This window comes from Eubalaena glacialis, chromosome 4 (assembly GCF_028564815.1).
Source record: "Eubalaena glacialis isolate mEubGla1 chromosome 4, mEubGla1.1.hap2.+ XY, whole genome shotgun sequence".
NCBI lineage: Eukaryota > Metazoa > Chordata > Mammalia > Artiodactyla > Balaenidae > Eubalaena > Eubalaena glacialis.
The window spans coordinates 90,685,569-90,700,136 of record NC_083719.1 but is presented as its reverse complement, the minus strand read 5'-3'; the positions used below and the strand labels follow the sequence as shown (position 1 = coordinate 90,700,136).

General features: G+C 35.4%; 1 protein-coding gene and 1 long non-coding RNA gene across 2 annotated transcripts in view; one reads left to right on the top strand and one right to left on the bottom strand.

Annotated features, from left to right (window-relative positions):
- Window positions 1–4,476, top strand: part of TMEM232 (transmembrane protein 232) — a 266,422-nt gene extending 261,946 nt beyond the window's left edge. The window contains 3 exon segments of the mRNA XM_061188046.1: window positions 328–421; window positions 4,113–4,220; window positions 4,223–4,476. Coding sequence (XP_061044029.1) covers window positions 328–421; window positions 4,113–4,220; window positions 4,223–4,324 — 304 coding nt within the window. The 3' untranslated portion in view covers window positions 4,325–4,476.
- Window positions 1–14,568, bottom strand: part of LOC133089861 (uncharacterized) — a 209,979-nt gene that overhangs the window by 49,599 nt on the left and 145,812 nt on the right. The window lies entirely within an intron of this gene.

Genomic DNA, 14,568 nt, shown 5'->3' with positions numbered 1-14,568 from the left:
ACTAGTATTTGCAAATACTAGTATTTGCTACTAGTACTACAGTACTACTTTGCTGTAGTATTTACATTTCCTAGGAGAAGATTGCCTTTTTATTATTTTCTAGTTCTCATTCTATATGTCATGCCCTACCCTCAGAAATGTCAGTTTTAAGAACCCAAATGGCTTACAGAAACTAAAAGCTAATATGTAGTAGTCTACACAGAGTAGTTTTCTATGTTAACAATATAGAATCAAAATTCTTAATAATGAGGAATTGTAAATCTATATATTCCGGGGAGGAAGACTATCTATACCTAATATTGGATCTGTTCTTGTGCTCTTTTGAAGGGAACATTCTTCTATGCCAGAAATCCGCTTGTTTCCATATCCAGATTTTTTTACCAAGGCGGACAAAGAGTTGGCAAGAATCATTGACCATCACGTGAGATTGACTTTCTTAAACTAGCAGCAAAAGCTTTGTTCTTTAAAGGCATTTTGAATCGAAAAGTGTAGTTCTGAGATGGAAACATTAATACATGGAACTCAAAAGTAGAACCATGATTGAGATTTGCCAAACTGAATTATATCTCACTGTACTATCTATATACCTCAGTGCCTTCATTGGGTTACAGAAAATTTGGCTTTCTGTCATTTACAAAATACTAGCCTTATCCTGTTTCCTGAATTAGTTCTGATTTTTTTGTGACAAGAATCTGATACTGAACACTGAACACTGATTTCTTCTGTAGTGTAGTTTTAACAACAGAATAAAAATCTTTTGACTCAATTTTCAGTAACCATTCTTTACCCCTGAAATATTAGAAAGACTTTAATCATTCTGTTCTTGGTATCAGTTAAATAAGCAGTCACAATACAAGGCCATTTACTTAACATATTTTAATCCACTGAGCTATATTTAATCAAAGATTTCTTGCCAAATCATTTTATGACTACTACTTTTTAGGAGTAGAGTTGGAGTAAGAGAGAGAGTACTTATTTTTTGTTTTTTCTTTGAATACAATATAGATTCAATAGCGTATAGAATGTGTTTAAATTATTTTTATCACCAGTTCAGTATTATTTCTCAGATTGTATTTATATTCCCATGGTTTACATTGCTTTTAATTAGTGATATTTTGAGAAAGAATAAGTGATTATTTCATTTATTGATCCCATTAAATAGTTATTTATCACATAGTCAATATTTAAGCCACCCTAGCAGTGGCCACAAGTATTGGGGTTTGGAAACTGAATGATACCCTGGAATCACAAAATGAGAACTATAGTATTGTTATTTTATTCACTAATAACATTTATGCTAAACCAGTATATCAAATGTACAGGGCATTATAAAAAATTCCTAATGGTTCATAAATTGCAATAACTATAATTTTACCATTCACTTCAACTAAATTATCTGGAATATATTACAAAAGATAGCAGGTTGCCAATGTATATATACACACACATACATAGTGTAGTTTTAATAACAGAACAAAAATCTTTTGCCTTATCATTCTTTACCCTTGAAAGTTTCAAAAGACCTTGATCACTTTGTGATTAAACACATTGGCCTAAAGAGACAGAGGACAGTGTTTTGAGTGACAGAGAAGAGGCTAGGAAATGCCTCCTAAAAACCATCGTCTTTTCCTCCTTCCAAGGGTATAAGCAGTATCTAAGCAATCACTGCCATCAATCTTTATACAGATGGGTAAAGGAATCCTTTCTGCAAATATGTTTGAGAATAGACAGGATCCAAATTGTTTGATCTGTGGCTAGCCTAATCAAATACTTAGCAGTTTAGTAGTATTGATTTGGGAAGGTTTATGAAAGTTTCGCTGGATGTCACATTTTAAAAAGTATTCATCTATATACTATTTCCTTTGACATAGCTATAACTATAGTGCTTTGTACTTATATCTCACACTTTACAAAATGCTCTTACATTAGTTAATTTAATCCTTACAACAACTCTGTAAAACATTTACCAGTAAGAAGAATGTAGCTTTACAATTCAGTTAATTGTCCCAGGTTTTAAAGTTAGAAAATGACTGAGTCTATATATAAAACCAGATCCCTGGACTTCAAATCTACTTGTCAATTTTTCATAATTGCTCAATTTCTTGGCTTATAATTACTAACCTAAATGGGGGAGGGAAGGTGGAATCTGTAGAACTGACAAGAAACAAAAACACACAGCTACAGTTTTAAGTGTACCTGTTGAATTTTATCAAGTGTCCCTGATATGCAAGGAATAGGGCAGATACCTAATTGTTCAGCAGACATTAAGGTACTGTACCTTTTACACTGCTGGTACTCTATAGCGTGATGACTGAATCCTGAGTGAATGGGCTGAATAAAGCAGTATGGTGCTTTTATTTCCCATCAACTTCAAGCATATCTGTATCCTCCTAGTTGCCACAATTGATGATAATAATGGGAAATAAAAGTAAAGACAATGATTTATCCAAATTGAATTTGTCGTAGTCAACTGAGAAAAAAATGGGAAAAAGAAGTTTACATTTTTCTGGGGCTAACAAAAAGAAGAATTATACCATTATGGTGCATTCCAGCCAAGCCAAATTCTAACAAGGAACTAAAAGAGGAAGAGCTGCCTCCTGGTGGTTAGCAATATGGTACCCCATTACTGCTTTTATACATGCTCTTCAGGAAACCAAAGAATTCTATTTTACTGAGAGTTCTTAAGAATTAATCCTCTGTTGATTTTTCACAATGTAAAGATCAAAGTCGTAAAGTACATTGAGATCTCTCATAAAGGGTAAATTCGATGTCTTTGTTTATAGGTACTATCATTATTACACCAACTATTACTTTTATGTTATAACATAAAATTGGTGGTTTTTTCAAACAATTGATATTATTATGTAATTTATTATATAAGAAAAAATTGTATGTCACAGATGGGTATCATAGAATTGTAGACTAAACCAAGGCCTGAATTTTAGCCTATGCTGGAATGTTCTGGATGTTTTGCCTCAATTTTCTAGATATTTCATGTAAAAATGGCTTCTGAGAAATGAAACTTATATGACTAATAACTGTGTGTAGAAACAATCTCAAGATAAGTACAGGAAACTTTCCTATTTCTTATGTCTTTAAAGCTTAACTGGAAATTTTAAAAGTAGATATGATTTTTTGTTTAATATTTAATCTGAGTGTGTTGACATTTAAAAAATATTTATTGCCTTTGGAAAGCTGAATGATGAGTTGTGGATTCTGAGGTTTAGTTTTGCTGATGAATATCTGTATATCCCAGATGACAAATCACAGTCATAATTCCCAGCACTGGTATATAGTAATTTTAAATTAATTGATAGGTTGTTAAGCATAGTCTGGTCGTTTGTGAGTGTGCATGGGCTGAGGGTGACAAAATGATCAATGTAGGTTGTGTCTTTAGGAATTTTTAACATTTCATGCTAGGGGTCACTCTGCCCTGAACTTTTTACCTGGCCTGAGGAGGTGATTACCACCTCTTTTTGCCACGTCCCTCATTAAAGATATTAGAAGGGGAAAAAAAATGATTATTTGGTTGATTTACCATCATTACTTCCAACTACTTATTCCTAGTACTCCTGCCTCCAGAGAATGGTATTATTGTCGTGAAATAACGTGGTCAATTGAGATGAATTCCTTAGAAGTATTTTTACTGGTCTGTTGCAAAATCAGTCTTTGCCCATTAATTTCATTTTCAATCTCATAAGTAATAAATAATATCACTATACCTTTCACTTTAATTTGGTTTTTCTTTTTATTTTGCTTTGGCTTGATTTTTCATTTTAGGATTCCATGCTATCATGTAAATACCAATATTGATGATGAAAGGAAATTCCTTTGGTATATATAAATGTAAACCGTATTATCTCTTTTTTTGGATTGTTGGTTTATTATTATTAAAAACGCTACGGGGGAATTCTGTTTTTTGTGGGTCTTATACACTTTCTAACAGATGGCTTTTATATTTTTCCAGTATGGTAGAGTATAAATTCATGAAGAATATCTGTGAGAAAAACTAAGAGAATAATTGGATATAAGAATCTGCATTTTGAGAAGCTAAACTCATATATTTTTTTCATGGAAAATCATATATAAATGACACTTTCTCTCTGTAACAGTGGCAGGAAGAGCTAAAGATGCGACAAAAGGAAGACGCAATATGTGAGGCAGAAGAACGGAAAGATAAAGAGTTAGAGGGAAAAAATCGCTTCCAAGAAATTATGAAGAGAAGAGAAGAGAAGAGAAACTACGCAAGCAAACCAAACCCTATGAGCTTCCTCCTAGGTCTGAAGTAATTTCATTAGAAAAGAAAATGAGCCCCCAAAACTGAGGTCCATATGCCAGAAATTCATTGCATGAAAGAGACCAAGATAGCTACAGGCTAGGAAAAAATCCTTAATTAACTGTAAGCCATTTCTTAGAAAGGAGTTTATCCTGGTGCAGGTTCTTTAATAGTCATAGCTTAGTACCAAATTAATAGTTAGCACTTAGTCACATTTGAGTGAAGTATTTTACTAGATAAATGTTTTCAAGAACGTGGCTAGAACTAATTGACTCTTATCTTGTGATCATACACGTACTTAATGATTCTCATAGTATTGATTTTCATTGGACAGTTAGATGAAAATGAATTGCAAATTATTGAGTCACAAATAATAACTATTTCTTGAAAATGGAATGAACATCAACTGATACTCCTATAATAACTATTATACTAATAAAAGAGGTAAGGCCCCCGCTTTGGATTTATATTTCATAGTCAATCTATGCCAAGTCAAACCACATGTCAGAAGCTTGAATTCAATAAATTGCTGTATATAAACAAATCTGGACAGGCCAGTCATCTCAGGATGAGGTAATCTTTAACAGATACCAGAGAAACCTTCTGAGTGACAGTGATTTTACTTTGCCAGATGAGGTTATGAGAATGGATTTGCATGGTCCTAGAAGCACTTATTGGAGGGATTCATCCAGTCAGGAGTCATTTTAAAAATGGCGCTTCACTTCTTCTGACGCTCTCAATCTATGGGTTAAAGGAGTGGGGTTCTTATGATGCCTTACACTCCTTTTCTAAAAAAGATAACCACACCTCAATTTTGCACAGGTGACTTGGTGATACTCAAGAGACAGATACTTTATCAGGATGTCAAATTCAAATGGCTTCCAGGTCAAAAAGGTCACATAAATTAGTGAGAGAGCTATAGAATACCTACTCCATCTAAAGAAACTTCCCACCACTCCACTACACTCTGCAGTGTGTCCAGTGCTGTAGGATCATCTAGTCTTTCAAGAAGATGCCCTCAATCTTTTTAAAAATAAAAGTTGCTAAATTTCAAAATGTTGGCAACCGATTTAAAAAAAATATCACATACTTTTGGGTTAAATTTCACATGTGGGCCACAAGTTTGTGACCTATATTATGTGAATTTACAGTATCATTCTTTAAGATAACAATAACATATGGTAGAAAAATGGAAGCAGGGAAGGGTGTTTCTCTTTTGATTCCCTACAGAGCTGATTCAAATTTATGTTGCTGCTCCCAAACCTTTTGACCCGTCCTTGTCTTCTCGTGCAGAGAATATGTAAGTTCTCAGAAATAATATCCCCCAATGCACCTTTCCAAATACTTTCATCAATCTTTGCTTTCCTCGCATGTGAAAAGAACTCTCTCCCCTAGAAGGCCAGCCAGTCCCTTTTCTCTGAATCTGATCCCATCCAAATTCTTCCTCTATCAACTATTTACTATCCCCCTTGAAGTCCCTCACTTCTATGCAAGGAGGTCTCAATTTTCTACCATCCGTCTATCCATACTACTCAGCGTTACCAAACCCTAACTGCCTTTTAAAGTAATAATCTTTCTTATGGGTTGTAAAGAGATGGAATCACTGGTCTGTAAGTTGTGGGGAAAGGACTCTGGAGATCTAACTGCTACTTATAAGAATTTTTAAAAATCCTGCTGTATCACAACCACCTTTTAAAAACCCAGTGTCTGCAATATCAGAACTATTCTGGTGTTCTGAGGCAAGGACTAGTCTGCCTTAAAGCTTCTAAACTGCAGACTTAGGTGTTTTTTTTTTCCTGTTCTGCTTAGTCTGTTCCCACTTGTTCACCTGCTTTCTAACGTCCACAGTTTTCTTAGTATTTCCGATGTGCTTTTATCTGTTCTCTTTATGGATTCACATCTTTTTTAAAAAAAAAAATCCTTTTTCTATCATAGTGGTGGAGATTTGGAAAGGAGCTAAAAAAGAATATATATATATATATATATATATACATATTCACTTGCAATAAATATATGAAGAATATATAAATTCAAGATATATATGTGAATAAATGTATAAGGATTCTGATTAATTAACTAGATAGATAGGTAAATACCTTTATTCTTAAATTATTCTTTAAAATTTTTAAATTCTTAAGGTATTCTTTAAAATTCTTAAAATTTGGCAACACACATCTCATGGATTTCGTCCTGTGTCCTGGGATATCAGCAAAGACTGGGGCTTGTAGCTCTGGGTTCACATTCTAGCTATGCCTCCTGGCAGCTATGAAACACTGAGCATGTCACTGAACCTATTTGAGCTTCAGTTACTCACTTATAAAAAAATTTACAATTTATGTGAAGAGTGGTATCAGTCAGAAGCTAATCAGAAAAACAGAAACATGCCAGTCATTTTAACAGAGAGAATTTAACATAAAGAGTTGTTTTAAAAGGTGTTAGAGAACTAAGAAAATGAAAAGGGAACATAAAAATAATACAGAAATAGGAGACTACTACCACCTCTAGGGCCAGAGGATCAGAGAGATGAGGGTTGGATAACCAGAATCTAGAATCATGGAGGAAGCACCACACACAGTGGGACTCAGCCGTCTCAGGGGAAGCACTGCCCAGCTCTTGCTGGTACCTCTGATGGGGCATGGTAAGTAGTTTTGAGAGCACAGAAAAAAAAAAAAAAAAAGGACACTGGAACAATTGTCTCTTGCTGAAACCAGGCTGCCAAGAGCAAGACAACAAGAGGAGTCAAGCTCCTTCTTCTTCACCATCCTAGAACTCTTCCTGGAGTGTGCCTGTCCCCAACATCACAGAGCAGAGAGAAGAAGGGTGGGTTTGGAGCTGAAGGACACTAGTTAAATAACTGGAAAAGTGTGTAGCTCAATGCCTAGAACCTATTAGGCCAAGCAATAAAATTATTCCTTCCTTCTTTTCTTCTTCATTTTCGGTCCTCTTTTCTGCTTTTTCTGTAAGCTTTCCCTTTTAAGTTAATGTAAATGGCTTAAAACGAAACTTTTACTACATTTTATCTTTTTAACTAACCCTTAATTCTTCCAGTAAGTACTTACTTTAACACAAATTCAACTGGTACTCTTTGTAATTTACTCTTAATATTATTTCTGCCTCAACATTAACAAAGGGTTCTATGAGTCTCAGGGTGGGTTGGACACCAGATGGATTTTTTTCAGCTCCTCTCATGTTGTTCAGCCTTAGTCATTTATTTTTCTAGTCTTCCCACTTTAAGTGAGAAAGAAGAAGGAGAATGAGATAGGTACTCCATGTCTATTTACCCTTTACAGCTCCTACAACTCTTATTCATCGTTAAGTGAGTCTACTATTCGGAAGTGTTAACCTATCTCAGGTCAGAAATATCTAAACCTTGTTTCTATGCTACTCTATGCTCTTTGCTGACTTTTATTTAAAAAGAACAAGTCTCGGTCTTTCTACATTCATTTATTATAAATTCTCTAAAGGATTTCTCTTAGCAACCACCAAAACAATTTCTTTATCACACAGACTACTTCATAGACCTTTTACCTTATTGAGAATGAAATATTTATAGGAATTTTAGCTAGTTTCACTAGGGTATTAGAAATTAAAAGACATATATTAGGGGAGGAGAGAGAAAAGACAAATAGTAAATTCTGAGTAAAAGAAACATAAAAGTAAGCATTTCTTTCAGTGCATTTAAAAAAGGAAAATCAAAAGATTTACAAGGTTTGTGGAGCATGACACAAAAAAAAGTTTAGGGAAGAAAATATCCAAAACAAATATCTTAATTTTGACATTAGTGAGTGGGTGTTTGAGAGAAAGGGGTATGTAGAGGTAATAGGTAATTTAAAAAGTAACTCACAGCAACAATTTCAGAAACTCTATGGTAATGTTTAGCAATTACAATTCAAGTAATTGATTCTTCTGCTCTTACCTGTAAAAATCTTCTCTGGGACATATGACTGTAACTGCCTACTAGTTGATTTTGAATGACTGTTCTAATTTTTTAAAAAATTTTCAAAAATATCCAAAGGGGACAGCAATCAGGATGTTGGAGTAGGAGGATGTGGGGCTTACCTCCACCCACAAACACATAAAAAATACATCTACATGTGGAACAATTCTCACAGAACACCACCTGGAAACTGGCAGAAGAACTCCTATACAACCAAAGATGCAAGACAGATCTCCATGAAACCAGGTAGAACAGAAAAAAAATAAAAAGGGATCAGGACGAGACTGGTGCCCCCTGGGAGGGATCTGTAAGGGAGAGAATGTCCACACAGGTAGACCCTCGACCTGGGGAGCACCTTTGCCTGAAGGGAAATCTGCTGGGACAGATAGAGGGGCTGGAGAAGCCTAGACTATTCTCAAGGAGTATGCGCATGCAGGGCAGAGAGAGACTGGTGCCTTGCCGCACTTCCCAATCCAAAGGGGCAAAACCCCAGCCCCACTTGCTCCACATTGTAGCCTGGCACAAGATCAGGGCAGAGAATCAGTCTAGCTGCTCAGAGTCAGACCGGGGTGCCAGGGGTATGATCGTGGCCAAACTGTGGAGACCATATTCAGCACACACATGGGGGCAGCTGATTGAATGGGGTAGACATTGTCAGCATGTGCACTGGTGGCACAAAAGTACACAAAGCAGCTAAGCTCTGAATCTCAGGCAGACAGGCCCAGGGAGAAGACTCAATCTAGGTGCATGGAGACAGACCGGAGGGCCTGGGGTGTAGTCCTCAGGGAAGCATGGAGACCACTGTCAGTGCACACACAGCAGGGGGTGGGCCAGAGCAGACATTGCCAGCACATGCACCAGGGGATGCCACAGAAACACAGCTTCTGGATGCTGAGTCTTGCATGGACAGGCCATGGGCAGGAGTATGCAGCTGTTTGTTCGCCAGTGGGAGCACTCCAGCTCTGCCCACTCCACACTGAAGCTTGGAGCCAAATCTGGGGTGGACAGATTCTGGGAGAGGTCTGCCACACAGCAAGCCCAGGTCCCAGACAGCAGCACAGCCACCTCAATTCCTGTAGCCACAGCCTAGCACTAGGTCTGGGATAAACACAATGGAGAGAGGGACGCAACCTTGGGCTGCTTCTGGGTGGAACTGTGGACACCTGCAAAGGCGGCACAAATGTTCACTGTGACTATATAGGCCTCGTGCTTCAGTGCATGGTACGGTATGCTCTCAAGGGCAACAGAGCCTGATTGAACCCTTAGTGCTTCTACTTCAATAACTGGGGAGCAGACCTCACCCACAACAGGGCAGTAACAGGCATGGAGCAGAGGAGGCCCTACACCACTTCCAGTGCCAGATCTGGACACCCAACACCAACCACATCTCCTATGAAGGGGATAATGGCCAGCACACTGAGGAAAGATGTGGCTGGTATCCATACAAAAACCAGCCCTCGAACCAAAAATATTGGACTCACAATCTACACAGGGATACTCCCACATAAACCATCCCTTCAAGACCACAGTAGATAAATGTTTCTCCTAAATTCATGGAGACAGAGAAACTGAAGTCAAGTGAAAAAGCAGAGGAACTACTCCCCATTAAAAGAACAAGAGAAATCCCCTGAAAGAATAAATAATGAAACTGACCTCACCAATCTACTAGACCCTGAATTCAAAAAGGAGGTACTAAAAATGCTAAAGGAATTAAGATTATTGATAGAAATGCATATCACTGTAACAAGGAACTAGAAACTATAAAGAGGAGCCAATCAAAATTAGACAATTCAATTGCTGAGATAAAAACCAATCTAGAAGCACTGAATAGCAGATTAAATGACACAGAAGAAAGAATAGGTGATCTGGAAGACAGAATAATGGAAATCACCTAATCAGAACAGCAGACAGGGAGAAAAATGAAAAAAAAAAAGCAACAAACATGATCTAAGGGATAATATAAAACATGCCAACCTACACATAATAGCGATTCCAGAAGGAGAAGAGAGAGAAAAGGGGATCAAAAATATATTTGAAGACATTATGGCTGAAAATCTGACACCTAAAGAAAGGAAACAGATATCCAGGTACAGGAAGCACAGAGGGTCCCAAACAAGATGAACCCAAACAGACCCACACCAAGATATATTGTAATTAAAATGGCAAAAGTTAAAGAGATTATTTTAAAGGCAACAAGAGAAAAACAGAGTCAGTTACAAGCAAACCCCCATAAGGCTATCAGCTGATTTCTCTGCAGAAAATTTGCAGGCTAGAAGGGAGTGGCAAGATATATTCAAAGTCCTGAAAGGGAAAAACTTGCAACCTAGGATACTCTACCCAGCAAGATTATCATTTAGAATAGAAGGAGAGATAAAGAACTACTCAGAAAAAGCAAAAACCAAAGTAATTCAGCAATACTAAACCTACCTTAAGACATATACTGAAAGTTCTTCTCTAAATAGAAAAGAAGCAAGAATCTATAGGAAAGGATTAAAGATCACTTAAATAAGCCAATAAAAAGATTTAAAAACAATCAAAAATTGTAAAAGCATTTATAACTACAATTAACAACAAAAGAATAAGCATGAAGATGTAAAATGGGACATCAAAAAATCACAAAATGTGGAGGAGGGGAGTATAAAAATGTAGAGCTTTTAGAATGTGTTTGAACTTGTGTGACCATCAGTTTAAAGCAAGCAGATACAGTTAAGGTTTGACATACTTGAGATCCAGGGTAACCACAAATCAAAAATATACAACAGATTCACACAAACCAAAAAGAACTCAAGCATAGTACAAAAGAAAACCATCGAAGCACAAAAGGAAAAACAAAAAGAAGAAATTACTACTATATGTAAAATAGATAATCAACAAGGACCTACTGTATAACACACGGAACTATACTCAAAATTTTGTAATAACCTATAAGGGAAAAGAATCTGAAAAAGAATATATGTGTGTATAAAAAACTGAATCACTTTGCTGTACACCTGAAATTAACACAACATTGTAAATCGTCTATACTTCCATTAAAAATAAATAAGTGCTTAGTATAAATTAAGAAAAAATAAGAAAAATCTCAAATTAACAATTTAACCTACCACCTAAAAGAATGAGAAAAAGAAGAGCAAACGAAAACCAAATTCAACAGAAGGAAGAAAATAATAAAGATCAGAGAGGAAATAAATAAGAGATCAAAAAAAAAAAAATAGAAAAGATCAATAAAACCAAGAGCTGGTTTTTGAAAATATAAACAAAATTGGTAAAGCTCTAGCCAGGCTCACCAAGAAGAAAAGAGAGAGGGCCCGATAAATAAATTAAGAAATGAAAGGAGAAATAACAACTGACACCAGAGAAATACAAAAAATTCTAAGAGAATACTATGAACAGTTACATACCACCAAATTGGACAACCTAAAAGAAATGGACAAGTTTCTAGAAACATACAGCCTGTCAAAATTGAGTCAAGAAGAAATAGATAATTTAAACAGACTGATCCTTAGAAGTGAAATAGAATCTGTAATAAATTTTTTATTTCTGCAAACATAATCCAGGACTGTATGGCTTCACTGGGGAATTCTACCAAACATAGGATAATTTATACCTATCCTTCTCAAACTATTCCAAAAGATTGAAGAAAAAGGAACACTCCCAAAGTCATTCTATGAAGCCACCATCACCCTAATACCAAAACCAGAAAAATACAGTACAAAAAATAAAATTACAAGCCAATATCTTTGATGAATATAGATGCAAAATTTTCAACAAAATATAAGCAAACTGAATCCAACAATATATCATTAACCATGATTAAGTTGGATTCATTTCAGGGTCACAAGGATGGTTCAATGTACACAAATCAATCAATGTGATACAACACATTAGCAAAATGAAGACAAAAAACCTCATAGTCAGATGCAGAAAAAGCATTTGACAAAATTCAACATCCATTCATGATAAAAATTCTCACCAAAATGGGAATAGAGGGAACATATCTCAACATAATAAAAACCTTTTATGACAAACACATAGCCAACATAATACTCAACAGTGAATAGCTGAAAGCTTCCCACTAAATTCATGAACAAGATAAAGATGCCCACTCTCATCACTTCTATTCAACATAGTATTGGAAGTCCTAGCCACATCAATCAGAAAAGAAAAAGAAATAACAAGTATCCAAATTGGAAGGAAAGATGTAAAATTGTCACTATTTGCAGATGACCTGTTACTCTATACAGAGAACACTAAAGTCTCCACATAAAAGCTATTAGAACTAATAAATGAATTCAGCAAGGTAGCAGGATACAAGATGAATATACAGAAATCTGTTGCATTTCTTTACATTAACAATGAAATATCAGAAAGAGAAATTTTAAAAAACAATCCTGTTTAAAATCACATTAAAAAAATACCTAGGATTGATCTGAACCCAGGAGGTGAAAGACCTATATGCTGAAAACTATAAAACATCCATTAAGGAAAGTAAACATGATTCAAAGAAACTGAAGGATATTCCATGCTCTTGGATGGGAAGAATTAATATTGTTTGCTACCCAAAGCAGTCTACAAATTTAATGCAATCCCTATCAAAATACCCATGACATCTTTCGCAGAACAAGAACAAATAATCCTAAAATTATATGGAATCACAAAAGACCCAGAATTGCCAAAGCAATCCGGAGGAAAAAGAACAAAGCTAGATGCATAATCCTTAAAGACTTCAGACTATACTACAAAGCTACAGTAATCAAAACAGTCTGGTACTGGCACAAAACCATATATATATACACACATTTATATAGATATGCATTATATATATGTAATATATATACATAATATATATAATATATATACATTATATATATATACACATACACACCAATGGAATAGAATAGAGAGCCCAGAAATAAACCCACTCACCCCTATGGTCAATTCATCTATGACATAGGAGGCAAGATTATACAAATGGAGAAAAGACAGTTTCTTCAACAAGTGCTGTTGAGAAAGCTGGACAGCTACATGTAAATCAGTAAAATTAGAACACTCCCTCATACCACATACAAAAATAAATGCAAAATGGTTTAAAGTCCTAAATTTAAGACGTGACACCATAAAAACTCCTAGAAGAGAAGATAGGCAAAACATTCTTGGACATAAATCATAGCAATATTTTCTTAGATCAGTCTCCCAAGGCAAAAGAAATAAAAGCAGAAATAAACAAATGGGACCTAATTAAACTTAACAGCTTTTGCACAGCAAAGGAAACAATAAACAAAATGAAAAGACAACCTATAGATTGGGAGAAAATATTTGCAAATGATGCGACCTTCAAGGGCTTACTTTCCAAAATATACAAACATCTCATACAGCTCAATATCAAAAAAAACTAACAACCCAATCAAAAAATGAGCAGAAGACCTAGCTAGACATTTCCCCAAAGAAGACATACAGATGGCCAAGAGGCACATAAAAAGATGCTCAACATTGCTAATTATTAGAAAAATGCAAATCAAAACCACAATGAGATGTCACCTCACACCAATCAGAATGGCCATCATCAAAAAGTCTACAAACAATAAATGCTGGAGAGGGTGTGGAGAAAAGAGAACCCTCCTACACTGTTGGTAGGAATGTAAATTGGTACAACCACTGTGGAGAACAGTATGGAGGTTCCTTAAAAAACTAAAAATAGAGTTACCATATGATCCAGCAATCCCACTCCTGGGCATATATCTGGAGAAAACCATAATTCGAAAAGATATATGCACCCCAATATTCATTACAGCACTATTTACAATAGCCAAGACATGGAAGCAAACTAAATGTCCACCAACAGAAGACTGGATAAAGAAGATGTGGTATATATATACAATGGAATATTACTCAGCATAAAAAAGAATGAAAAATGCCATTTGCAGTAACATGGATGGACCTAGAGATTGTCATACTGAGTGAAGTAAGTCAGACAAAGACAAATATAATATGATATCGCTTATATGTGGAATCTAAAAAAAAAATGACACAAATGAACCTATTTACAAAACAGATAGAGTCACAGATGTAGAAAACAAACTTATGGTTACTGGGGGGAAAAGGGGAGGGCGAAAAATTGGGAGATTGGGATTGACATATACATACTACTATATACAAAATAGATAACTAATAAGGACCTACTGTATAGCACAGGAACTCTACTCAGTGCTCTGTAATGACCTATATGGGAAAGGAATCTAAAAAAAAGTGGATATATATATATGTATAACTGATTCACCTTACATCTGAAACTAACACAACATTGTAAATAACTATACTCCAATAAAAATAAAATAAATAAAAAATAATACAAATGAGT